Raw genomic sequence first — 24,866 nt, forward strand, 5'->3', positions numbered from 1 at the left:
GAAAGCTTTAACTCATACATATATTGAAAAACAAAAGTTTTAAACCACAGTATTTTTCACATGTTAATTTAAAAATACTTTACAGTCCATTTTACGATATACAATGCTCTTTCTTCATTTGTAGGACTTCCTGAAGTCCCATGAAGGTGTGACTGCAATTCCCAAACTGGTGTGGCTGCAACTGGACTGCTGCTTCCATCCACTTTCAGAGCGAATCCTTCCTCAGGCAGCTCCCCAAGGGACTGGTTTCAGTCTACTGAATAGGTCAGCTTGCTGTAGGAAGCAAACAGATCTGAGCCAGGGATACAACTCGCTGGGAAGTTTTGGGACACCGACATGGCAGTGCTATGGAACATCTTTCCCTTCGGATCAAAGCCGGCCCAGAGAGCTTGGTGTCTGAGGAGAAAATCGAACAGCTTCCCCTCCCCCACCCACTGCTATGGGGCCCAATCCTTTGGCAAGTTCTCCTAGGCAGCGGCATCCTCACTGCTATGTGAAGCAGTGAGGGGGAGGCTTCTGCACTCCCTGGGAACCGGCTGTGTGGTTTTGAAAGTAAAATAAAGGGCAAACAAACATTCATTTCCATGGTGCCTGGCTGTCAGGTTTAGAGCACTCCTATTCAGAGCAGAGGCGATGGTGAATATTGGAGAGGTTCCACGCCAGCTTCTTTCAGTTAGACGTCACAGCAGAAGGTGCTGCTGGACTTTTCATTACAGGGCAGCAGGGCAGGGATTTCAGGGCACTGAGAGAAGGGTCTTTCATGCCACTCACAAAGCTTCATACCATCTTTCTACCCTCTACCTTTCTTGCCATTTATCTACCTAGAAGCTCAGTGCTCTTCCTTTCGTTCAACTTACTCATCCCTTTCCCTCTGGCATTCCTGGCCAAACAGGTAAACGTAAACAGACTTGAACCCAGAAACACACAAAGCGAAACAGAAGCTGCCGGCTTAGTTTGTATCGTTTATTCTTTGCACTGAATCTGGAGCGTCTTCACACGGAACTGGAGATTTTAAATGTGTTTTGTGCAAAACAAAACATACATCGCTGGTGACGCGCAGTTCAAAAAGGATCACGCGGACCAGAAACACCATCCTGTTAATTCTCGTATGGGGAAGGATTAGTAACGCACAATTGCGCATATGAGAATTCTCAATTGAGAAGAACCTGTATTTTGGCATCATGTCCACCAAAGTTTATAGCAAGTGGTCTCAAATCAGAGGCAACCAACATTTCAGCAGCCTGTTTTCGATTCTCAGCTAACACGGCTCGACTCACTCTGTGGCTGCAGGAAGAGAATGCAAGCCACTGGGTGTCAGACAACTCCAAGAACCTCTGCAGGGCTTCAAAGCAACACTCCCAGAGCGCTCCTTTGTAAGAAGGGTTGCATTCAAGGACCTTTTAGATGGCAACTTTCAGCTGTTATATAAAGGCACGACTCTCGTGATTTCTTGTCTACAAATCGGGCACTTAGGGGGTCTTGGGAGTGCTTGGTAGCATTTGTCACACGAGCACACGTGCCCACACTCGAGGAAGACACAAGACCGGGTGCTGCTCAGGCAGATGACGCAAGTGTTGCTGGTTGCGTCACCGCCAGCTGCGCTCATCTCGCTCATTTGTCGCAGGCGCTGCTTCTCCCGGTGGCGACGGTACTGCTTGTGCAGGAGGAAGAGGAGCAAGGCACAGGTGGTGAAGCCGAAAACGGCCGTCAGAATTTTCCAGAGCCGGACATGGGATTCTTGCTTCTGGAGCAAGGAGTCAAAATCCTGGCTGCTCAAGTAATACCGCATCCCCTGCTTGGGGGGCTGGAGTTTGATGGCGTGATTGTCCAAGACCAACTCTCCCACACCGGTGAGCACTGTCCCCACCTTCAGCATCTCTTCCGTCTCCTGGATGCCTTTGGGACGCTCCCCGCTGATGTAATGGCCGATCACATCTGTGAAGGACTGCACGGAGGGGTGGAATTTTTCATAAACCGTCTCTAAGCTGAGTTCAGAGGCATCCAGGGGCTTCATCACCCTCAAAGCAACGTCGCTGCTGCCTTCCTGGGCACCAGATCAAAGGCCACCGTGTTTGTTCTCTGGTGAATGATCTTTTCATAATTGTTCCTGGGGGACAAGGAGCCAAGAAAGAAGTCAAGCTGGCAGTAGAAGGGGCATAAAGTTTTCCCTGTTAGTTGTACCCCCTGCTCAGGAATCACTTCATAGAAAAAGAGGTGCTGGAGTTCATTACAACAACAAATTTTATTTGTATCCCGCCCTCCCCGCCGGAGCAGGCTCAGGGCGGCTAACAACGTGGTTCAGAGTTAAATTAGCACAACTCATTTACATAACTCATGTGCATATGCCACACACCCCCGACACCACCGGAAGGTGTACTCAATTATATCAGCTCAGTGTCTGCCTTTAAATGCTTTATGAATTATAATTGTCATAATAAAACCTTACTCCCATCATACTTTTTAAATTACTTTCTCCTTTGTGGCCACAGTGGCATGATGAAGATTTTCATCCGTCTGCTTTATATGTTTTGGTTATTTTCCCATTTCTTGAAGGGAAAAATATTAGAAAGTTTGTCAAATCTTAAGAGTTTGGCAAACGTTCTCACAGAGGGTTTGAAGAATGGAGCCCAGAAGCAAGTACTGGGGAAAGAAAGAAAGAAAGAAAGAAAGAAAGAAAGAAAGAAAGAAAGAAAGAAAGAAAGAAAGAAAGAAAGAAAGAAAGAAAGAAAGAAAGAAAGAAAGAAAGAAAGAAAGAAAGAAAGAAAGAAAGAAAGAAAGAAAGAAAGAAAGAAAGAAAGAAAGAGCACAATAAAATTTAGAGGTTCTGGAACTCCACTCCTGTGAGCTTCTGCCCAAAATGAGGCCTGCCCCTGCTCCATCAGCACAGCCTCACAGTTGCACATAACTTTTATTTACACTATTTCTATTTCTTTATATAATTTACAGTCCACCTGTCTCACTTGGCTGAAGGCAGATTACAGAGAACAAATCAATTTGATCAATGGATGGGACGTCCAATGAACAATGCAGTAGGATTAGGGTTGCAGAACTAACCAGAAGTCTAAAAACAGAACTGAAGCCAAGCATTCAGTTATAACCTTATTAAATGATGCAAAATTATATTGCAGAATCCTAATCTCAGCAAGTTATACAAAGTAGCATAGACCATACATCCTAATAATTTTTCCAAGTAACTTTATGAATCGCTTAGTACAGTGCAACTCTATTGCGTGCACAGAAAACCCCTCTTGAATAATGTAGTTTTGCACAGTGTACAGAATGCTCTTTAAAAACACTAAATGAGCAAACAGAAGCAGAGAGGCAACTTGAATATAACACCTGAACCAGAAAATAACCAAGTTATTCACGAGTGCAAGAAAAGGAAGGAAGGAAGGTAGGTATGTGGAGGGAGATGTAGAAAGAAACCAACTTTAATTTTACATGCATTCTCCGAGCTGCCAGATGGCTTGGTTTGGAGAAATGATTTAAAGAGAGAAATGCCTTCTCCAAGCTGGGTGGCGGAGGCTTCAAGAGCCACAATATGCGTGAAAGAACCACATGCAGCTCGCACACTGCAGTTTGGCCACCCCTGCTCCAGAGTCTCCCCTGCTGTCTCTGATCACTGCCTCTCCCGCTCAAGACCATGAAACCAGCAGAATCATCCTCCCTTGCCTGTTTGTAAGCCTAAGAGCACACAGGTACCTACCATAGGTGGGTGGTCCGGTTCCACACCATCTTATGCTCCTGCAATGTCAGCCGCTGAACCACTCCCTTGCAGTTTTCCACAAACTGGCTGTTGAGGGTTTCCTTAACGGATTGCACAACACCTATCCAGTTGGGGAGGGAAATTGACATCCAAAACCAGCTGAAACATACAGCAGGAAAACCCCTACCACATTATACAGCAGCAAGCTCAGCAGACAACAATCTGCAAACTTTAAAATATTCAGCAAGCTGAAGGACTGGGAATAATGTATGATGGGATTCTGCTGAAGGAGATCAAAGGTCCAGATGGTCCTTGCTTCCATTCAGCCTACTGGGGGGGTGAGGAACAAGCTCCTCTCTACGCTGGCCCCAGCAGGCAGTTTTGCAACAGGGCACCATTTCAGAAAGTTAGAATTCAGATCCAGGTTGGCGTTCCCCTGCTTCAGAATCAAGAGCTTGATTCTAAAGCCACAAATTCTATAGAAAAATCAGCTTATGAGAGTGAGGCACAGGGAAAGGTAAGGCACAAGCTCCTAACCGGTTAAATATGTCTTCGTCATATCGTTGGAACTTTCTGATGATGCTCTGTATTCTTGGTGCTTGGGGGGGCACAGTGGGAGGGCTTCTGGTGTCCTGGCCCCACTGGTGGACCTCCTGATGGCACTTGGGTTTTTTGGCCACTGTGTGACACAGAGGGACTGGATGGGTCATTGGCGTGATCTAACATGGCTTCTCTTATGTCCTTATGTTCTTAACTACTAGCAGCATTTCACAAAGAAAACAGGGAAACTAAACTGTGCATTCACTCCTTCTATGATCATTCCTCACACTGTGTTCATCTATGATCATTCCACACACCAAACCATCTCCAAGACACCAGGCACATGTCCCATGTGACTTCTGCTTTCGAGCCAGAATGCAGAAGAATGTTTTCAGGTGCATTTGTGTATGGCCATGCTCATACACATAAGTCATGAATGTTCCAGTGATCCAGAAGAAACTGCAACTCCTGAATCCTTTCCCTAACCATAGCTCCGACGAGGCCCTCTAAACCTGTGGCATGATTTTCTGCAAAGTCGTAAAATGTTGCAGGTCTCCCCTCTATCAATCTTATGGCTTTCTCTGTCCATGGATTTGGAACTGCTTCTGTTACATGCAGTATTAATCTCTAAGAGCTGTTAGTTACACTACCTACATCTACTGCAAGGCAGATAAAACCAAAGTATCAAGAGAGACCAAAGGGAGACTTGCTCAGGTCAGAGCTTCTTCCAAAATTCTTGCTGCATAACATTTGCTTATTTTGTTTTTGGATGTACAGCTTTCAGAAGGGCAATGAACTCTGAATACATTTTTCACTGAGTGCCTGTTGAGGGACTGTTGTATGTTCTACACTGCATATCATCCCATAACCTACCCTGACAGAGGCAGCAGCGCTAGTAGAACAACAATAAATCAGAAATCATCCCACGGCTACCCAAAGACTCTACCTTCTATCACTGCATAAGGGACGCACTTCCCAGGCGCTTCCATAAGAATACTTTTCAGGTCCTGGTCTAGGGTGACCTTTTTGGCTCCCTAGAGAAGCAAGAGAACACCAGTAAGAGTCTCAGTTAAGCCAATAACAGCAGAAGAGTGCGACCACATTCATGCCAACACAGAAGCTGGGTCTGTCACAACTTGGCATAACAAATCACAGACCTTCAGAGGTCTCCTTATCTTTCTTTTCAGAAAGCCCTTGCTAGTTTGCCTTAATGTCATATACCTTCTTCAGATTTTCTTTGCAATAAGCAGGATGAATGTTTAAAAAAACATGAACATGCACATAACAAAAACGAGCATAGAAGAAACTGGTGCTTCACTGAATGCACTTTCCTAGGCAGGTCCACATCCTGCTTTAAGAGCTTTCTGACTACAGCTCTGCCAATAAGCACATAACGTTTCAATTGTATATCTACCACACACCTGATATAAATCACTTGGGTCCCTGGATAGCTCTAAGCAACACATCTAACAAGCTAGTTACTGAAGAGGAAACAGTGTTGGTTGAGCAAGATCTTAACCATAGGTCTGTAAAGCTGTCTGGTCATAATAGTGGGTGCAGGCCAGGGTATATAGCGCAACTGCAGAGCGCATGGTTTGTGTGCAGGAAGTCTAAGGTTTAACCCCCAGTTTAGAAAGTGTAATAGGTCAGAGAAGACTTCATCAATCAGAAGAGACAATACTGGACCCACACAGGCTCACTACCATGCATGTTCCATACAGAAATTCATGGGTCCATTCAAAGGTCCATAGCAGATGGCAGCACACCCTGGTCATATTAACCTTCCAAATTCTCCCTCTCCCCATAACTAGGGAGGCAGAGTAAGAGCAAAATTTACTATAGGTCAAATATATCTTCATCTTAACACTTCCTATTTTAACTGCGAGTTTCCCAAGCAGTCATGTCAGATAGTTCAGCAGAAAAGGAAACAGCATGTTTTTAAAAAAATCAGAAGTGGGCTACATGATATTGTTCATCAAGACCAAAGCAGCTTTTAAAAAATTAATGTTCTCATGTTCATCAGGGAGAGTTTTAAAAGTGCAGCCACTGACAACACAACACCTAACCCTTAGGCTATTCCTCCACTCTTGGAATGGAAATAAAGCAAGCCACCATTCCAAGCCAAACCCAGCTTTACTGAGAATTATGCAAGGATGACTTTTTAAGATTCAACAGTCAGGTTTGACCCCTTCCCCCTGCGAGTAGCCGTAATGTGTAACAAAGCTGTAAGAAGCAACTAACCTTCAGGCTGTGAACAACTTTTGACTTTTGTCTGTAAATGGCATACAGAATTGCTGTGGCAGCTGAGCTGGTAGCCAGGAGAATGACTTGACCAGTTGAAGGACGTCCACCTGCATCCATTTTGTGTTCCAGCCCCAATATGTTAGTCTGGAAAGGGAAAAAGGAAGAATGGCTTTGAGTATCTAAGAACCTCTCCCGTGTTGCTTAATGTCATTGCAAAAGAAGGGTTCGGGGGGACTCTAAAGCTTGTGCACTACATCATGATGTCCCAAGAAAAGATGCTTTGCCATTTTTGCGTATAGATTTTCTTCCCATGTACAGTATAAATGCCAGCAACCAACTGGATCTTTTCCCAGCACTAACCAGACACCCTAATGAAGAGTTACGTGTAGTCAAAAGCTTGTGCTCACACTGTTGTGATACTGTGATTTTACATATTAGTTTGGGATTTATTGCATGGACCAAAAAGACGGCTACAATCTCCGTCTTTCCAATGAAAGCCTTAGTGGCAACTGGGATCTTCCAACACCTAGCCCAGCAGAGGTCCCCATATATGACTCCCCTCCCAAGAATCACAGCCTTGCTGAGCTGTGCGCACGCATCTGCAACAGCAGGCTGAAGAGATCCTCCCCCCATCCCACAGATGGTGAACCAGGGCAGAGTATCAAAGAACGCATGTGTGACAGACAGCTGGCAAATGCATGCTTGAAGGCGGTGCTGCTTGGAAGAGAGTGAGTTAGCTGACATGAGTGGCAGCTAATGGAACTCATTTTGATTGGGGAACTTCAGCTTACTGTCAAGAAGAGGGTGACAGGCAGCTGGATTTGGAGAGTGGATGGAACAAGGAATGGGAGCCTTGTCACAGTGTGCCTGTAAGAGACTTTAAAAGATGTTCTACTGATAAGAGGGTTGGGGGATCTAATCAGTCAATTGTGTGGCGAGGACCCTAACATTGAGCTGGCCCCGCTTGAGGCACCACTCCAGGAACTGCCACAGGGACACTGCTGGACCAGCTGCCCCTGCCAAATACGAACAACCACCACTCAGCTCATTTTCTTCCAAGTGCTCACAGTCAAGCAACAGGAGGAAGCCTGGCAGGCCCCTCGACCTCCAACTCAGCATTTGCAGGCCTTGTGGAATGAGGGCTGAGTGCAGGAAACACAACAGCACCAGCATTACCACCATCGTCATCACAAGGATGAGCTGCCTTCCTAATTCCTGCAGGATTACAGTCTGGTTGGAGCCATGCAGAGCCTGCCTACCAGGGAGTCCTTAGCTCCTCTCCCACCTCTACTCCTCCCTCCCCCAACATTGGGGAGGGACACTGAAGAAGACATTGGATTTGTATCCCGTCCTTCACTCTGAATCTCAGACTGGCTCACAATCTCCTTTACCTTCCTCCCCCACAACAAACACTCTGTGAGGTAGGTGGGAATGAGAGAACTGTTACAGCAGCTGCCCTTTAAAGGACAACCTCTGCCAGAGCTATGGCTGACCCAAGGCCATTCCAGCAGCTGCAAGTGGAGGAGTGGGGAATCAAACCCGGTTTTCAGATAGAGTCCGAACATTTAACCACCACACCAAACTGGCTCTTGAATAAACAGGCAAAAAAAAAAAAATCACAGCCTCACCACGAAAACTATCAGAGACCAGTGATGCCTAGCTCACAGGTTTTTTTAGCCTCCAGCTCACACATTTTTGTCTTCGCTCAGGAAAAATGACCCCAGAGCAAATGAATTGATGCAGCTGCTCACAACTTTAATGCCAGCAGCTCACAAAGTAAAATTTTTGCTCACAAGACTCCGCAGCTTAGAGGGAGTCCGGTCAGAGACCCTGCGGCATCTCCCACTCCTTCCTCCGCTTCCCGCTCCTGTGTCCCATGGCAACGACCCCCCCCGTTCCCCTTGAAGCCCCCACAGCCAGCCTCCGCGTTGCCGTGGCAACACAACAACCCTCTCTAGCCATCCCATCACGCTGTTCCCAACGTCTTCACCGGCGGCCTCCCAACATTCAACAACCTCCCTCACCTCCCTCGAAAAATTTCGCCCTCCTTCCCGCTCTACCCCGTTCTGAAACTCAAATCTTCCGAGACGCCTGCAAAGACGGGACGAAAACTTGGCAGGCGCCCGGCCACCCCTGATGACGTCAAGGAGGCGGTGGCTAAAACGCTCCGAAAGGCCTCGCAGAAAGAGACTCTCGGCTGCCGCAGGGGCAGCGCTGCTCTAGGAATGCTTAACTCTATGGCGAAACCGCCTATTGTACAAGAAGTTTGAAAGCGAAGTCGGGTTTAAAGCTGGAAGTGCGCTTGCGGGCTTGCCCGTGGTAGGTGTGGTCTAGCCTTTTGTAATCTCTGTGGTTATATTACCGCCAGGATAGATCCAGATGGAAAGGCGTATTGGTTTGAAGCAGTAGAACAAACCAGGAGTCAAGGAGAACCTTTAAGACCAGCAAAGTTTTATTCAGAGTGAATTATGCTTCTCGCACACGGAAGTTTACATTCTGAATCAAACGTCGTTGGTCTTAAGGGTGCTGCTTGACTCCTGCTTTGTACTACCTCCAGGTAGGGTTGCCAAGTCCAATTTAAGAAATATCTGGGGCCTTTGGGGGTGGAGCCAGGAGTCTTTGGGGGTGGAGCCAGGGGACATTGGGGCGGAGCCGAGAGCAAGGGTGTGACAAGCATAATTGAACTTCAAGGGAGTTCTGGCCATCACATTTAAAGGGACTGCACAAATTTTTAAATGCCTTCCTTCCATAGGAAACAATGAAGGATAGGGGCACCTTCTTTTGGGGCTCATAGAATTGGACCCCCTGGTCCAATCTTTTTGAAACTTGGGAGGTATTTTGGGGAGAGGCACTAGATGCTATACTGAAAATATGGTGCCTCTATCTCATAAAACAGCCCCCCAGAGCCCCTGATACCCGTGGATCAATTCCTCATCATTCCCTATGGGAATCGTTCATAGAGGTGCATGATGGCTCTGGGGGCGGGGCTTCCCCCGCCGGCCAGCTGGCTGGGGGAGGGGGGAAGCCTGTAAAACCGGGAGATCCCCCTCTGGGACCTGGGGATTGGGAAGCCTACCTCCAGGAGCAGCCCAAGCTGTTTCAGCAGGCCAGGTTCTGTCCAATAGTATAAACGGACAAAAATCTGACGTCAAATACAAAATAAAGGTTCTTTGGCATCCCCGTCACAAATGAATGGTTGGAAAGTAGCAGTGTAATTGTGTGATTTTATAATTCATGAAAAAGACTTGTTCCAAAAATATTTATTTCAAACCACTTTCCAGAGTGAATGTTGGACATTGGACATTTTGGGTTGGGGTGTGTGTGTGTGTGTTGTCAATGCTGAATGAATGCAAAATTCAGGTATCGGGTGTCCCCTCTCCGGGTTCCCTTTTGCTTCGTGGGAGCTCCAAAGTTTATATGAGGGCCTGATTCCTCCATGGTCCTTCAGTGAGGTTTTCTTCCTGCTCCACTCCTTCCTCAGATGGACATTTGGGGGCGATCTCCTTGCACAAGACAGCGGGATAATGGTGGAAGAACTTGTTGTAGGTGTGGGCTTCCCTCTTGAAGCAGAGGCTTGCTTCTCGGTCGCATTCACACACATGTGTGGGGCAGCCGGACTTCTCTCCATTCTCTGCAGAAACAATATTTCCTCTTACCACAGTGGAATGAAAAGGAACACAGCACCTCAGGTTGCCAATCCCCAAGTGGGGTCATTAGATCTCCTGGAATTACAACTAGTCTCCAGACTACATAGATTGGTTTCCCTGGAGAAAACAGATGCTCTGAAGAGTGGACTCTGTGGCATTATACCACGCTGAGCTCTCTACCCTCCCCTAACCTGACCTTCCCCAGTCTTTATTGCCAAATCTCCAGGAATTTACTAACCTGGAGTTGGCAAAACTAGAATACACCAGTGAGTACAAGAGCACTCTCTATCTCTTCTCTTCTATTATCAGGCTATATCCACATGGGTTATTTGCCCTGGGTTCAATACCGTTGGGAGGTAAGTCCCCCCCCCCCCTTGCTTCTCCACAGCATTGCACACCAGACAGAATCTCCAACATTCCTCTGATCTTTCTCAAACCTGCTTTGCTATGAAGTTTTGGGAGAGATCATAGAAAAACCTGGGTGGCTGCCATGTTGGTGGAAAAGTTCAGATTTCCCTATTCACATGGCAGTGATTTTCTCTGACCCCCATCTCTGCAATGACCATTTCTTCCCTGTCACTACCACTGGGGCACTTGGATTTTTAAAGCTGTATTGGCAATTGAATATCATTTGTATTCATATACCCAGGGTTTTCTTTGAGCAGGAACACACAGGAACGCAGTTTCGGCTGGCTTGGTGTCAGGGGGTGTGGCCTAATATGCAAATGAGGTCCTGCTGTTCTTTTTCTACAAAAAACCCTGGGCGAAACAATGGTGATGTCAGAGGGTGCAGCCTAATATGCAAATGAGTTCTTGCTGGGCTTTTTCTGGAAAAAAGCCCTGGATATACCAATACATGTATCAGGTTCTCTAAATAATCTTTCCTTTGTAAGAAAGTAAATCCTAGCCCCTTAGTTCACAGAAAACCTGGGTGGCTCCTAAGTCTTGGAAGTCATGGTTGCACCCTTGCAGAAAAACTACATGTGTACCCACATAAAACTTGTCTGTGCCTCACAGATCCCTACAGTAGATTTCTGTGCCATGTGCCCTGATGCGCACATGCATAATTTCATCGGTTTGGGGAGGAAAGAGGTTGGCTGATTCTGCATCTAGGATTGCCAACCTCCAGGTAGCACCTGGAGATCTGCTATTACTATTGACCTTCAGGCAACCAATATCAGTTTCTCTGGAGCAAATTACAGCTTTGGAAGATGGATTCTATGGCATTACACCATGCTGAAGTCCTTCCCCTCCCCAAATCATGCCCTACCCAGGCACTATCCCCAAAATCTCCAAGTATTTCCCAACCCAAGTATTTCCCAACCCAAACCCAAGTATTTCCCAACTGGCAGCCTTAATCATGTGACTGTCACCGCTTTTGCTTTGTTTATTTGTTTAAAACATTTCCTGTGGTTCTTCCAGTGAATGGAACTCAAGATGACTTACATCAACATCACAGCAATTAATACAAATGAAAGAAAACAAACCACAGCCTCATTGCAGGTATCCACATCCAAGACCTGACAATTTGTTGACACATCAAGCACTCTTAAAGGGGCTTATAAACAGTGTTTCCTCTAAGCTGAGTTAGTGTGAGCTAGCTCACAGTTTTTTAGCCTCTGGCTCACACATTTTTGTTTTAGCTCAGGAAAAATGGCCCCAGAGCAAGACAATTCATGCAGTAGCTCACAACTTTAAAGCCAGGAGCTCACAAAGAACATTTTTGCTCACAAGACTCCACAGCTTAGAGGGAGCATTGCTTATAATTCCCCTCCAGGCCTTATGTTTTACACCCTTGAGCTAGAATGTAAGCTGAAAGAAAATCATATACCTTTCATCACTCAACCCACAGTTTTCTCTTGTAGAGCCAATATGATTCACTGTTCCTTCTTTTTTTTAAAGTTGGTGTCCTTTCTTAAATAAGCTGCATTCACTATGGCAGGCCACTATTGGTTAGCACCAATGCCATCACTTGTGACCGGTGGCACGCTTCTTTGGTTATAGAATACACTGGTTATTGAATGTCCCATTTTCGTTGATTGTACCAACTCGCTATGCGTAATCTGCCCTGAGTCTATGTGAGACAAATGCATGCATTCCAGATGTGTTCATGTGATTTTCAGCACTGCAAATGGTACTCACCACAGAGAACATCATCATTGACAATCTGGAATTTGTAATGATCAATCTCTGGGTGGCACTTATATAAGCTCTCATAACAGCAATCAAGGTGGTAACAGCACCTTCAAGGGGAGAAAAGCACAGGAAAATGGTAGGAAGAAGCCTCCCTAAGCAGCCTCCGCATCTTCAGGTCATATTTGCTCCCAGACTCTTGGGCCAGCCTGAGGAACCCAAACTCACATGTCTGTCGCATCCCTTGGCTTCCCCTTCCCTTCCTTTCCACAGTAGCAACCATATCCGTTGAAATAGATGAGAGCGTTTTTCCCTGTAATCCTTTGAATCATCCCTTTGAAGTTCAAAGTGCTGCTATTAATTGTGACCAAAACTGCAAAAGGAAAAAAAAAAGATGGGGGAAAAGGAAAATTGAGATTGGGAGGTTTCTAGTTGGGGCATTTAGTTCTCAAGAAAAGCTTGAATGCTTTAGGGACAATTTCAAATGCCTCATGCTTACTGTTTCAACCCCACAGCCCCCCCCCCATTTTGATTTTGTTGCTCTCTTGTGCAAATTGAACCAGGGGATTTTCTGATTTTCGTGAAGTGTTCTGTTTCCTTGCATTTAGGAAACCCTCCCTTATACATACACAGTACAAAGGGAATCTGCATGAAGAGAGAAGAACCAAAACCATTGATAAAAATATCAACCATGATAAAATGAGGGGACCAATGGCTCATCACTACCACCTGCCAAGTTAGCATCCAAGAAGTTAGCACCCTTTTAGAAGGAGACAAGGCTCGTGTTAGAGGAGAGAGTATGGTATTTTCCAGAACTCACCACTCGCAACCAGGAGAACCAAGAGGAGAAGCCGTTTCATAGCTGGGGCAAACCTGACAAGGAGAAAACAGATCCAAGTCCCAATTTATCACCAGTGCTAAACGGAAGCTGCTGGAATGCCAGAGATTTCCCATTGTTTGAATGCTCATACAGGCCTTTCTGTGTCCCATTCCTGATCTTGCACAGCAGCAATTTCAACCCAGAAATTGCATTCCTACAAGCACAGAAAAGTCTGGACCACACAGAGGAGCACGCATTGACCAACTCAACACCAGTTCTGCTTGGGAAGAGTGTAGGACATTCTAGGTCATGACAGGGATCTAGCAGACAGGAAGGGTGGAGCTACCAGTTCCCTGTGAAGCTTCTTAAACGGGATCTAACTTCTACAAGTCGACAGGCTGCAAAACCAGCTTATGCCTCAACCTGGACAGCTCCCTGAAGAGTGGGTTTCCCATTTTCCCCAGCCCTTGACTACCTCGTGCTCCGTGGCACAGAGTGTTAAAGCTGCAGTACTGCAGTCCTAAGCTCTGCTCACGACCTGAGTTTGACCCCCGGTGGAAGCTGGGTTTTCAGGTAGCTGGCTCAAGGTTGACTCAGCCTTCCATCCTTCCGAGGTTGGTAAAATGAGTACCCAGCTTGCTGGGGGGAAAAGCGTAGATGACTGGGGAAGGCAATGGCAAACCACCCTGTAAAAAGTCTGCTGTGAAAACGTTGTGAAAGCAATGTCACCCCAGAGTCGGAAACAACTGGTGCTTGCATAGGGGACCTTTCCTTTCCTGACTACCTCTTGGCCTATCTCTCTGGTTCCCACTGTGTTTCTAAACTGCTGGACAGCGCTAGCTCTGATCTGCTCAGGCTGTCTCAGTGCAACCTCTGGGCCTGTGAAACTTGCTAGCCAGGTAGGAAATGTGATAGGCCGCACGATCTCTTGTTTTGTCTAAAAGAGAACCAGTGGTGCAGAGGTTAGAGTGTCAGACTGGGATCTGGGAGACACTGGTGCAAATCCCCACTCCGCCATAGAAGCTTGCTGGGTGACCTTGGGCCGGTCAAACACACTCACTCAGATCTACCTCGCAAGGTGGTGGTTGTGAGGATAAAATGGAGGGGAAGAGAACAGTGTAAGCTGTTTTGGGTCCCCGCTGGGGAGAAAAGAGGGGTACAAATGAAATAATAAATAAAAAAAGCAAAGGCACAACATACAAGACAAAAAGTATGTTGTTCCAACAGGCGATCAGGGCTGTAAAAATGGTTGTTTCATAGCACAGCAGCCAGAAGAAATGGTGGGTCCTGGTGAGTGTGATAGCCTGAGCATTTTCACCACTCTCAAGTCCCTTCCCCAATGATGATCAGGGACATGATCTGTAGGATGCCACATTTTCCACAAAAATGTATCCTCCCTCTCTCCCCCAGATTCTGCTCAGCCCTAATTACAACACACTCCATGATAGCAAGCGTAGAAAGTTTTGAGTCACAAACTCATCCTGTCCTTTGTCTTTGGACTCTTTCCAACCTGGTGTTCTCCACAAAGCAATTGTGTCGATTGTCTATTATTTGGCCCAGGGTTTTCTGTCCCTTGTTAGCTTTTCTGCACAAAATATTGATTCCAAAGTGCTGCTAGCATCACATACTGAGCCCTCTGTGTCAGAAATGGGTTTCCTGCTGTTTCTGGTCAGCTCCCAATAGGTTCTTATCCCACAGAAGTTCATCTGAGAAGCATATCTGACAAATGGGGCCATGATGTATGGAATCAGAGGAACCAAGGTTGGTATTTCTGATCAGTTGTCCTCAATTGGCTGCTGGAGCACATACCTCGACTTGGAATGTGCAATTGTGATGCTTGAGAAATGGAATCCACCAAGCACTGTACAAAGAGCAAAGAAGAGAATGGAAGGACAAGATACATATTCCTGTATGGGACAGGGAGATAGTACATTGTGCAAACAGAAGACTAGAGATTGAGTTCATTAGTCAATAGTTGATTAACCACCAGCTTTTGAACAGATTCAATCCAAGTCAAATTTCAGTTCCTCAAAGGGACAAGGAAGTGTGCTCTATGGAGTTTTATCCAGAATCTAATCTAAGGACGAGGACATATTTTGGATGTGTGCTGGTTCCATTCACGTATCTCCTTCTTGATTTTGCTTCTCCCAAGTGAGCAATGAACCATGATGTAGCAGTTACGGTGTTGGAATAGGGTCTGGGTTCGAACCCCCATTCATGCCATGGATGCTCGTTGGGTGAATTGGGGCCAATCATATAGTCTCAGCTTGATCTACCTCTCAGGGTTGTTGGGAAGATAAAATGGAGGAGAGGAGAACAATGTAAGCCACTTTGGGTCTGCCTTGGAGAGAAAAGAGAGATAGATGGTGTAAATAAATAAAATGTGTTTTTCCTTCAACCAGCCTCTCTTTCTTGATAAAAAAACCCCATTTTTTCAACATTATTTTTGCACCAGTTACATTTATGCAAAATAATAATGAGGTCTACGTCTTCCTTTGTGGAGAAAGAATCACTGGATAAAACAGAACAGAAACGCCATAGGGTATATGTGCAGTCTATGGTATTAGCCAGAGCAGAATCTCAGGGTGGTGTCAGAAGTTCATGATGATGATGAAGAAGAAGAGGAAATTGGATTGGTATCCCACCTTTCCCTCTGAATCTCAGTCTGAGTGGCTCATTATCTCCTTTACCTTCCTCCCCCACAACAGACATCCTATGAGGTAGGTGGGGCTGAGAGAGCCCTCCCAGAAGCTGCCCTTTCAAGGACAACTCCTATGAGAGCTCTGGCTGACCCAAGGCCATGCCAGCAGGTGCAAGTGGAGGAGTGGGGAATCAAACCCGGTTCTCCCAAATAAGAGTCCGCACACTTAACCACTACGTCAAATTTGCACCAAAGTTCAAGAAATGCCAGAGTTGCTATTTTTGACTTTTGAGTCTGCTTTCTGGCAGAGCATCTGCTTGACATGCCAAAGGTCCCAGATTCAATCCCCAGCATCTCTGCTTGAAAGGATTAGTTAGTGACATGAAATACCTCGACCTACATAGAGTCACTGGCAGTCTGAGTAGACAGCACTGACCTTGAAGGACTGAAGGTCTGATTCAGCACCAGGCAGATTCATGTGTTCGTGTGAATCTCCCTGTTCTCAAACAAACAAACCCATATATGGGCATTGTCATTCTAAAAATTCATTCTTCCTTCTGAGAAATCACCAGCTTGTATTTTCAGCCTGTCAAAACAAGGAAGCCCATTCTTCCATTTACAGAGTTCCGAGAAGTTGAAGAGCTTAAATGCACCCTCTTCATTTTCATACGTCTGTAATTTTGCAGACTTGCCCTAATTTGTGGAGACTGTAGCAGGAACAAGGGCAGATATCGTTTCCTCCAAGCCTGTTTTAGCAGTTTGGTGTAGTGGTTAAGTGTGCGGACTCTTATCTGGGAGAACCAGGTTTGATTCCCCACTCCTCCACTTGCAGCTGCTGGAATGGCCTTGGGTTAGCCATAGCTCTTGCAGGAATTGTCCTTGAAAGGGCAGCTGCTGTGAGAGCCTTCTCAGCCCCACCCACCTCACAGGGTGTCCGTTGTGGGGGGAGAAGATATAGGAGATTGTAAGCCACTCTGAGTCTCTGATTCAGAAAGAAGGGCGGGGTATAAATCTGCAGTCTTCTTCTTTTCATTGAACTATATTCCCAGAGGAGTAGTGCCAGTGCTGTATGGCAGGTTCCTTGCCATTGCCAAAGGTTCCCCGTGTACTGCCTGTTATGACTGACTACATTCACAGTGTGGTACCACTTCTTTGCTAATGGGACCAGGGTTGGCCCTCACCAGCAGGCAGACCAAAGGAGGCATGAATTGAATTCTCAAATCTAACTGGAAACCAAGAGGAGGAGAAGAATACTGCAGATTTATACCCCGCCCTTCTCTCTGACTCAGAGCAGCTTACAGTCTCCTATATCTTCTCCCCACACAACAGACATTCTGTGAGGTGGGTGGGGCTGAGAGGGCTCTCACAGCAGCTGCCCTTTCAAGGACAACTCCTGCGATAGCTATGGCTAACCCAAAGCCATTCCAGCAGCTTAAAGTGGAGGAGTGGGGAATCACGCCTGGTTCTCCCAGATAAAGAGTCCGCACACTTAACCACTACACCAAACTGGCCGTAGAGGTGCATGCTAGTCTAAGCGCATCTACATCTAAGCTCATTTCCATGCTCACCATCCAATCCAAACATCCCAAACATCAAAGCTATCTCTAGTGGGAAGCAGCCCAGCCAGAATGGATATTGGTACACACAACACAGCAGAGAATTTCCCATTGCATCCCGCCTATTTAAACAGTCATCCTTTCATCCTTCTCTCAAGTTTACCATTTGTAATCCAATCAAAGCATGAATTCACTCCTGCAAATCTCACTCAGGAAACCAAATGGCTTGAGACTATGGTCATTGGTTAGCATAAAAACAACAATGCAATTTTATAAATAATGGTTCGGAAGACTACGGACAAATTCTCTGAGTGCTGAACAGTCTGTGCCATGGAGTAGGCTCCCCCTTGCACTAGCAGTTATGTTTGTGCCAGGCCAATGGTTTTCACTGTGTCCATGAGCAAATGCAAGTGTCACCACCAAGAGCAGAGACTGTCTAGCACATGCAACACTTGTTCATTAAGTCCAATGCACAGTTTTCTCAAAGTGTCCCATGACACCCTACAGACAGATCAAGTTATTGTAGCATACTTCTACATCGGCTTAAAGATCCAGATGCAGTGATGTGACTCTACAGTCACCAAGACTGTTATCCAAGGAGAGAAGGGAAAAATTGTGAGCTCGAGCTAAATGGCCCAGTTTGTGACCAAAAAGTGTACACATGTACATGACATGATGATCATTCATATTCATTGCCACTGGTGACAACATAGACTCTTTATCTTCATTGAGCAAACTGACACCTTTAGAAACTGAGGGAATCTCTGGTCCATGATGTCTAATCCTTTGTTGAATTCCTACATCTTCGGTTTCCTGTTGGAGTCTCTCTTTGAAGCTGGTTTGTTGGAGAACACTGACTTTTGGGTCAGCAATCAAGGTAGGATGCTGTTCCAGTTTTTGATACCTGCTGGGGGGTTTGGGGCCGGGGGGAAGATTTCACTGAGAAAACAGAAGAAAGAGGACGCCTCCCTTTCCCCAGCACCATAGTTTTGATTCAAACGAGGGACTTTGAGGCTGCTGTTACTCAGGGCTTTTTTTGAGCAGGAACGCACAGGAACACAGTTCCGACGGGCTTGGCAGCAGGGAGTGTGGCTTAATATGCAAATAAGTTCATGCTGGGCTTTTTCTACAAAAAACATTGTTTCTATAAATAATGGCACTGTCGGGGGTGTGGCCTAATATGCAAATGAGTTCCTGCTGGGCTTTTCCCACAAAACAAGCCCTGCTGTTACTGGAGATTTAACAATCTAAGCGGGACTCTTTTTTGCCATTTTATTGTCCATTCATTCAGGTATGAAAGATCCTTTTGGACCTCTTCACGCAAACTGCTTGGGTTTGAACCACTGGGTGGCATAAAGCACAGCTCCCAGTACAGATCCCTGCAGGGGAGGCTTCCTTGCCGGCTCCCCTCATGAAAACCATCTGCAGATGATTGCCCTTGGTTCTTGTTCATTAACCAGTTGCCAAATCACAAAGCTGACACAACAAATTTTGGTAAGCGGCTTAAAAAAAAACTTCCAGAAGATCCTTGTGTCATGCTTAATGACTCACCCAGCTTTAGCTCCTCTTTCAGCTGAACAGACATTGGTTAGAGACAAAAGGAATGCCAAAAGATGCATTTGTGGTAACTTTTAGTGGTCCCACTATGCCAACTAGCTGATCGAAGGTCAGTGCTGCTATAGCGCTGGAACGAGCTTGTCCTCAGCCAGCAGCAGAAAAGAAAGAGAAAAGGTTTTTATATCCTGCTTTTTTTCTATCTGAAGGAGTCTCAAAGTAGCTTGCAATCACTTTTCCTTTCCTCTCCCCACTACAGGCACCTTGTGGGGCAGGTGGGGCTGAGAGAGTTCTGAGAGAAACAGTGAGTGGCCCAAGGTCACCCAGCAGGCTTCATGTGGAGGAGTGAGCAATCAAACCCGGTTCTCCAGATTAGAGTCTGCTGCTCTTAACTACTGCTTTTATGCCAATAGCCAGATGGCCAGTTCAGCAATTCTAACAGATTGTCAGCTGGCTGTCATCTCCAAGTTGCTTAGTCATGCCAAGAAAGCACCAATCAGCTCTAAGGTCCTGTTTGAATGACCCCATGACATCCCCCAATCCAGACTGTGCATAGCCTTGTGCACACACCTGGACATCCAGGATGAGAACTTCATGCCTGTGCCGGCATGGAATGCCTCAGGCCTGAGAGAGGAGCTTGAAGCCTGCTGCAGACAGACTGGAAGCCTGCCTTCTCCAGCGCCTTAGCTCTAGTCCAGGTGTGGCCAAACTTGCTTCATGTAAGAACCACATAGAATAAATGTCAGATGTTTGAGAGCCACAAGAAAATGAACGTCAGATGATTGAGAGAAGGAAGGAAGGAAGGAAGGAAGGAAGGAAGGAAGGAAGGAAGGAAGGAAGGAAGGAAGGAAGGAAGGAAGGAAGGAAGGAAGGAAAGTAACTAGAGGGAGGAGGGAAGCAGAGGTGGAAAGAAAGCAACTTTAACTTTAAATGTATTCTCCAAGCCACTGGCTGACTTGGCTTGGATAAGTGATTTAAAGAGAGAAATGCCTTCTTCAAGCTGGCCTATGGGGTAGTGGGGATTTCGAGAGCCACACAATATGTGTTAAAGAGCCACCCCTGCCCTAGTCTGTACTGGCCACCTGCACAACAGCTTTTTAGTGCAAAGCAACACTTGAAGATTCCTAGCAAGGCCCTTCCATGTCATGGGTAGCTTGAGACCTCAGATATGAGTCATATATATATATTTTTTACACACACTGCAAATATGTTCTTTGTGTGTCTGAATGCCACAGCACAAATGGGACTCCCCTGCCCCAGAGAAGCCGCAAAAGAGAAATTCCCATTTATGGAGAAGCTCATGCTTCCGCCCATGGGGCTGATGAATAAATTCCCCAAAGGCTGAGGACATCTCTGGGTTCATATATAAGTTTGGTTAGTTGAACATAGCCGGACTTCGTGCTCTTGAGAGTTTCTCTTCCAAACATAGAAGAGGTAAGTAGAGAGAATAGAGAGACACCAAGGTCTCTGGATTGCTTTGTTCTTTGCAACTGCTGCTACAGATTTCCGCTGCAATGTAGCTGTGATTGTGAATTAATGTGTCTTCCGTATGGCAGCTACCAACATAGACTAGATTTTGTTGCCTCATGTACTAGTAAAATCCCATCATTAGGATGGGGGTGTGTGCCTGTGCAGAGACCCCCCATTCCCTGAGTCCCACAGACAGGAGCATCCAGGGCTGACGTGCTAGCATCCTTCCCAGCTCATGCTTCTTGCAGTTACCTTCCCGGGCCATAAACTCTGGTTGTGCAATGGATCTGGTGTCAAGCACTTTCTCTGTGTAAAGGTAGATGAAGATGTCTGGATTTCTTCTTCAGGGCCTTCCAAAGAGATGAAGACTCTGTCTGCATGGGTGGTGGTGCTACTTATTTTTGGTAAGTGCCAAAATATCATATACAAATAGCTCAAGAGGCCAAAGGAGAAGTGACATCTTTTTCTTTACTCCATTGTGTTCAGGGGCAGGGGAAACTGGATGTTTGACTAGGAAATCAATTATTTTTGTTGTGGTGGGGGGAAGAGTTCATTTCTCCCATTTAGAGAAAAATATATCAAAGATAAATGTGTGGAGGCAGGATGACATTTGCAGGAGGAAATCAGCAAGGCAACGGAAGAGCAAAATAATGTATGTCGATAGTTCTGTCCACTTCTTCTCCCTAAGGGGGACCCAAAGAAGTTTGCAGCATTGTTCTCCTCTCTTCCATTTTATCCCCACAACAACCCTGTGAGGCAGGCTAGGCTGTGTATGAGTGGCCCAAGGTTACCAAGGAAGCTTCTGTGCCAGAATGGAGACTGGGACTCAGATTTCCAAGATCCTAGATTGACACTGTAACCATCAGGAGTGGAATTCTAGCAGGAGCTCCTTTGCATATTACGCCACACACCCCTGATCTAACCCAGTCCTCCAAGAGCTTACAAGGCTTTTTTTTTTGTAAACTCTTGAAGGATTGGCTACATCAGAGGGGTGTCGCCTAATATGCAAAGGAGCTTCTGTTAGAATTCCACCCCTGATAACCATAATACCACACTGGCTCTCCAGTGGGTACTTCCACCCTCCCATGACCCCTAACATTGCTCCAGGGTGGGAGCCCCTTACCCTCATCAAGATCACCTCCATGTGGAGGGGCTGTGGCTCAGTGGCAGAACATCTGCTTGGCATGCAGAATGTCCCTGGCTCCATCCCCAGCATCTCCACCTAAAAGAATCAAGCAGAAGGTGATATGGAAGACCTCTGCCTGAGCCCCTGGAGAGCTGCTGCTAGTCTGAGTAGATGATACTGACTCTGATGGACCAAGGGTCTGAATTCAGTCTAAAGGCAGCTTCATGAGTTCATGTGTTCACTTGCACACCATCTCACTCCTCTATCCTGCAAGTAAGTGCCCCTTCCTGATCCTGCATTCACCTTTTGTGATGTATACACTTAATGACGTATGTCACCGCAATGTCTGAGAGTCACTTTCCTGCTGTTTTCCAGGACCCATCGTGACAGATGGCAATCTCTTTGATCTTCAGAAGATGATCAAACAAGTCACTGGGAAAAGCACCATACCAAATTATATCGCCTATGGATGTTACTGTGGACAGGGAGGCAGAGGAGAACCACTGGATGCCACTGACCGGTAAGATGACAAATTGTCCAAATGAGTCATCCAATCAAACAAAGCCATGCGAATTTCAATGACATCGTCAGAAGTTTCAATGGCTTCAATTGACTTAGAAGGGTAGAATTATGTTTAGGATTGCACTCTGAGTCAGCTTCAAGGCCAGATTGCCTACCTTTGACTGGTGATCTTTTTTGCAGTTTTTCACTATATACCAGTACCTGTACTGTATTACCCCTGGAGAAAATGGCTGCTTTGAAGGGTGGAGTCTGAGGCCCCTCCCCTCCCCCTCTCCCAGGTCCACCCCCATGCTGAGGCCCCTCCCCTCCCCCCCTCTCCCAGGTCCACCCCCAAAGTCTCCAGGCATTTTCCAACACACACCTGGCAACCTGAGCTCACACACATAGAAGAGGAAAGCGGTTTGTAATTCAGTTCTTAATCCTGTCATATTTCACCCATTATCAACAGTTGGTTAACAGGAAGATGTGCATAATTGTTTCAATAAAGAGAACAAAACAAAACCCTTCTATGATACAGAATTAGGTATTAAGAATACATGAGTAGAAAAAGAAGTGAGCTAAACTGGGCACTGACTTAGCATCAGTTCGAGGCTCAATAAATTAATAATCACGGCTCACTATTTGGCAGCCCTGATTCATGTTTCCGATCTCAGTTTCAAGCATCCATTATAGATATATGAGGCACAAGTGAGTGAAAACCAAGTCAAAGGCCTAGAGGGAGGGTAGTCTAGTAGAAAAGACAGTAATATCCCATCCACACGATGCTGGCATTCCCAAACATCACAGTCAATGGCAATCACACTCAAGCCCCCCACAACTTATTGAAAACACAGCTTTTGAAAGACAGTCAGGAGAAAGTTGGTAGACGGGTGGCATCTTTTGAGCCTCGCCCAAAATGTCCTTATCAGCATTTCCAGAATAATTTTAAATTTACATTTCCAACTGCTTAGAATGACTTCCAGAAGAAGCACTATCAAGGGCATCCGGAACTGGGCTGGGTAAAAGGTCGGCAAGAAGCAGCCATGAGAAAATGCTGGCTATTGAAACGAACACTGTGACCCAGACTGGGTGTGATTGCGGCTGTTGTGTGAGGAGGCAGCCCCCTGCCCCGCCTGGTACACTAACTCATCCCAACCAAGAATGTTTTGAAAATCTGCCTTTTAAATTTCTGACATGACTGCTTTTTTTTCAAGGGGACAAACTTGTTTTTCAAATAGGGAGCATGTCAGGTTAGGAAAACCAGTGGCTGCGAACAAGAGGTGGACGACTCAGCCTGAACTTACCCTTGTTAAGAACGGGGAAGTGATATTGGATGGGGAGGCATCTCGGTTATTTGTTTTCACTGAAATATTTATAATTTGCCCTTCCTTGTGACCCAAAGTGGCTTACAAATCAGAACGCAAAAGATACAGAACAAAATATGACCTCAAAGAATCCCCTCCCCCATAATATGTACTGCAGTCTAGACACCACGCAAAAACCTGATAGATCAAATGACCTTGCAGTGCCTACTAAACATTTCTAAAGATAGCGCCCTCCCCCCATGGCTTTTTTGTAGCAGGAAGAAGATGAAGATAGTGGATTTATATCATGCCCTATACTCTGAATCTCAGAGTCTCAGAGTGGTCACAATCTCCTCTACCTTCTCCCCACCAACAAAACCCTGTGCGGTAGGTGGGGCTGAGAGAGCTTTCACAGCAGCTGCCCAAGGACAACTCCTGTGAAAGCTATGGTTGACCCAAGGTCATTCCAGCAGGTGCAAGTGGAGGAGTAAGGAATCAAACCTGGTTCTCCCAGATAAGAGTCCGTGCACTTCACCCCTACACCAAACTGGCTCTTCGTACAGGGCCTACTGTAAGCTCCAGGCGGATTGGCTACATCAGGGGGAGTGGCCTAATGTGCAAAGGAGTTCCTGCCGTGGTGCCCCCTCCCAATCTCCTTGGGGAGCCCATTCCAAAGAGTGACAGCTAAAATAGAAAAAAAAATCACAGCTCCTAGCTGATGCCAGATGGGTTACCCTAGCAGAGGGACAACCGGCAAGGGGCAAAATCTGAAGATGACAACTGCCACACAGGAACATGTGGAAAAAGATGTGGAGATACAGGATTGAAGATCCTAGAACATGAGGAGCTTTCAAGATCATCACCAGGACCTTGAACTGAGAAACATACCGGCAGCTAGTGTAGTTGGTAAAAAGTGTTCCTAAAAAGTGGCGCCTGATAAGGATTATATCCAAACTAGCTGCAGTTTCTGGATTGTCTTCAAGGGCAGTGCAACATAGACTCCAAGGCCAGGAGGTTACAAAAGCATGACCAGATCAGCTAAGTGCCAAAGCAAGGTGAGGGCTGGTGAGCCAGACTCAGCAGGTTGAACGCCCTTCAGGCCTCTGCAGCTAATGCTTTTTAAACAGCAAGGCTGTGTTCCTGAGCGCTCCCCAACCTCTTAACCTGCTCTGCAAATGCCAGAGGGAACTGGATCGCCTAGCTACTCACATGGAGCCATTCTGCATTGCTTTCCCCATTTCTCAGGTGTTGCCGTGATCATGACTGCTGCTATCGTCGAGTGATGAGGCAAAGGTGCAAGCCCAAAAGAGAAAGATATTCCTACACCCACCTGTCTGGGAATGTGAAATGTGGTGAGTTGGCTGTGGAGGCACATTTCTATGATGCAAAAGGGTGGCAGGGCATGTGGGTTTCTACACCAGAGCTGGGCCCTTTGTTCTTGTCACAGCTGAGAGAAGCTTCATGTTACATTTCAGCTAATCTTCAATATCTGGGGAGATGGGATTGCATCTCTTAATCCAAGGCACTAAATTGTACCTTACTTGGCTTGTGTGTAAATTTGGCTCTGGCACCGAGTTGCCAGTCAGTGGCTGGCACTCCGGTAGCAGATTGGGGTGTGGAGATG

The 24,866-nt window shown here is 46.2% G+C and overlaps 2 protein-coding genes across 2 annotated transcripts in view; one reads left to right on the forward strand and one right to left on the reverse strand.

Annotated features, from left to right (window-relative positions):
• Positions 1-949: 949 nt before the first annotated feature.
• Positions 950-8,617, reverse strand: MUL1 (mitochondrial E3 ubiquitin protein ligase 1). Its single transcript, XM_060259199.1, is given in 6 exon segments — positions 950-2,046; positions 2,049-2,107; positions 3,707-3,827; positions 5,193-5,280; positions 6,488-6,634; positions 8,551-8,617. Coding segments are annotated over 5 exon segments (1,020 nt in total). The 5' UTR covers positions 6,608-6,634; positions 8,551-8,617; the 3' UTR covers positions 950-1,414.
• Positions 8,618-20,640: 12,023 nt separating this feature from the next.
• LOC132587346 (uncharacterized) overlaps positions 20,641-24,866 on the forward strand; it is a 36,628-nt gene continuing 32,402 nt past the window's right edge. Inside the window, exons 1-3 of the mRNA XM_060259621.1 lie at positions 20,641-20,715; positions 21,813-21,957; positions 24,488-24,594. Of these exons, the coding sequence (XP_060115604.1) occupies positions 20,673-20,715; positions 21,813-21,957; positions 24,488-24,594 (295 nt within the window). The 5' untranslated portion in view covers positions 20,641-20,672. The remainder of the gene's footprint in view (positions 20,716-21,812; positions 21,958-24,487; positions 24,595-24,866) is intronic.

Source organism: Heteronotia binoei, chromosome 18, assembly GCF_032191835.1.
Source record: "Heteronotia binoei isolate CCM8104 ecotype False Entrance Well chromosome 18, APGP_CSIRO_Hbin_v1, whole genome shotgun sequence".
Lineage (NCBI taxonomy): Eukaryota > Metazoa > Chordata > Lepidosauria > Squamata > Gekkonidae > Heteronotia > Heteronotia binoei.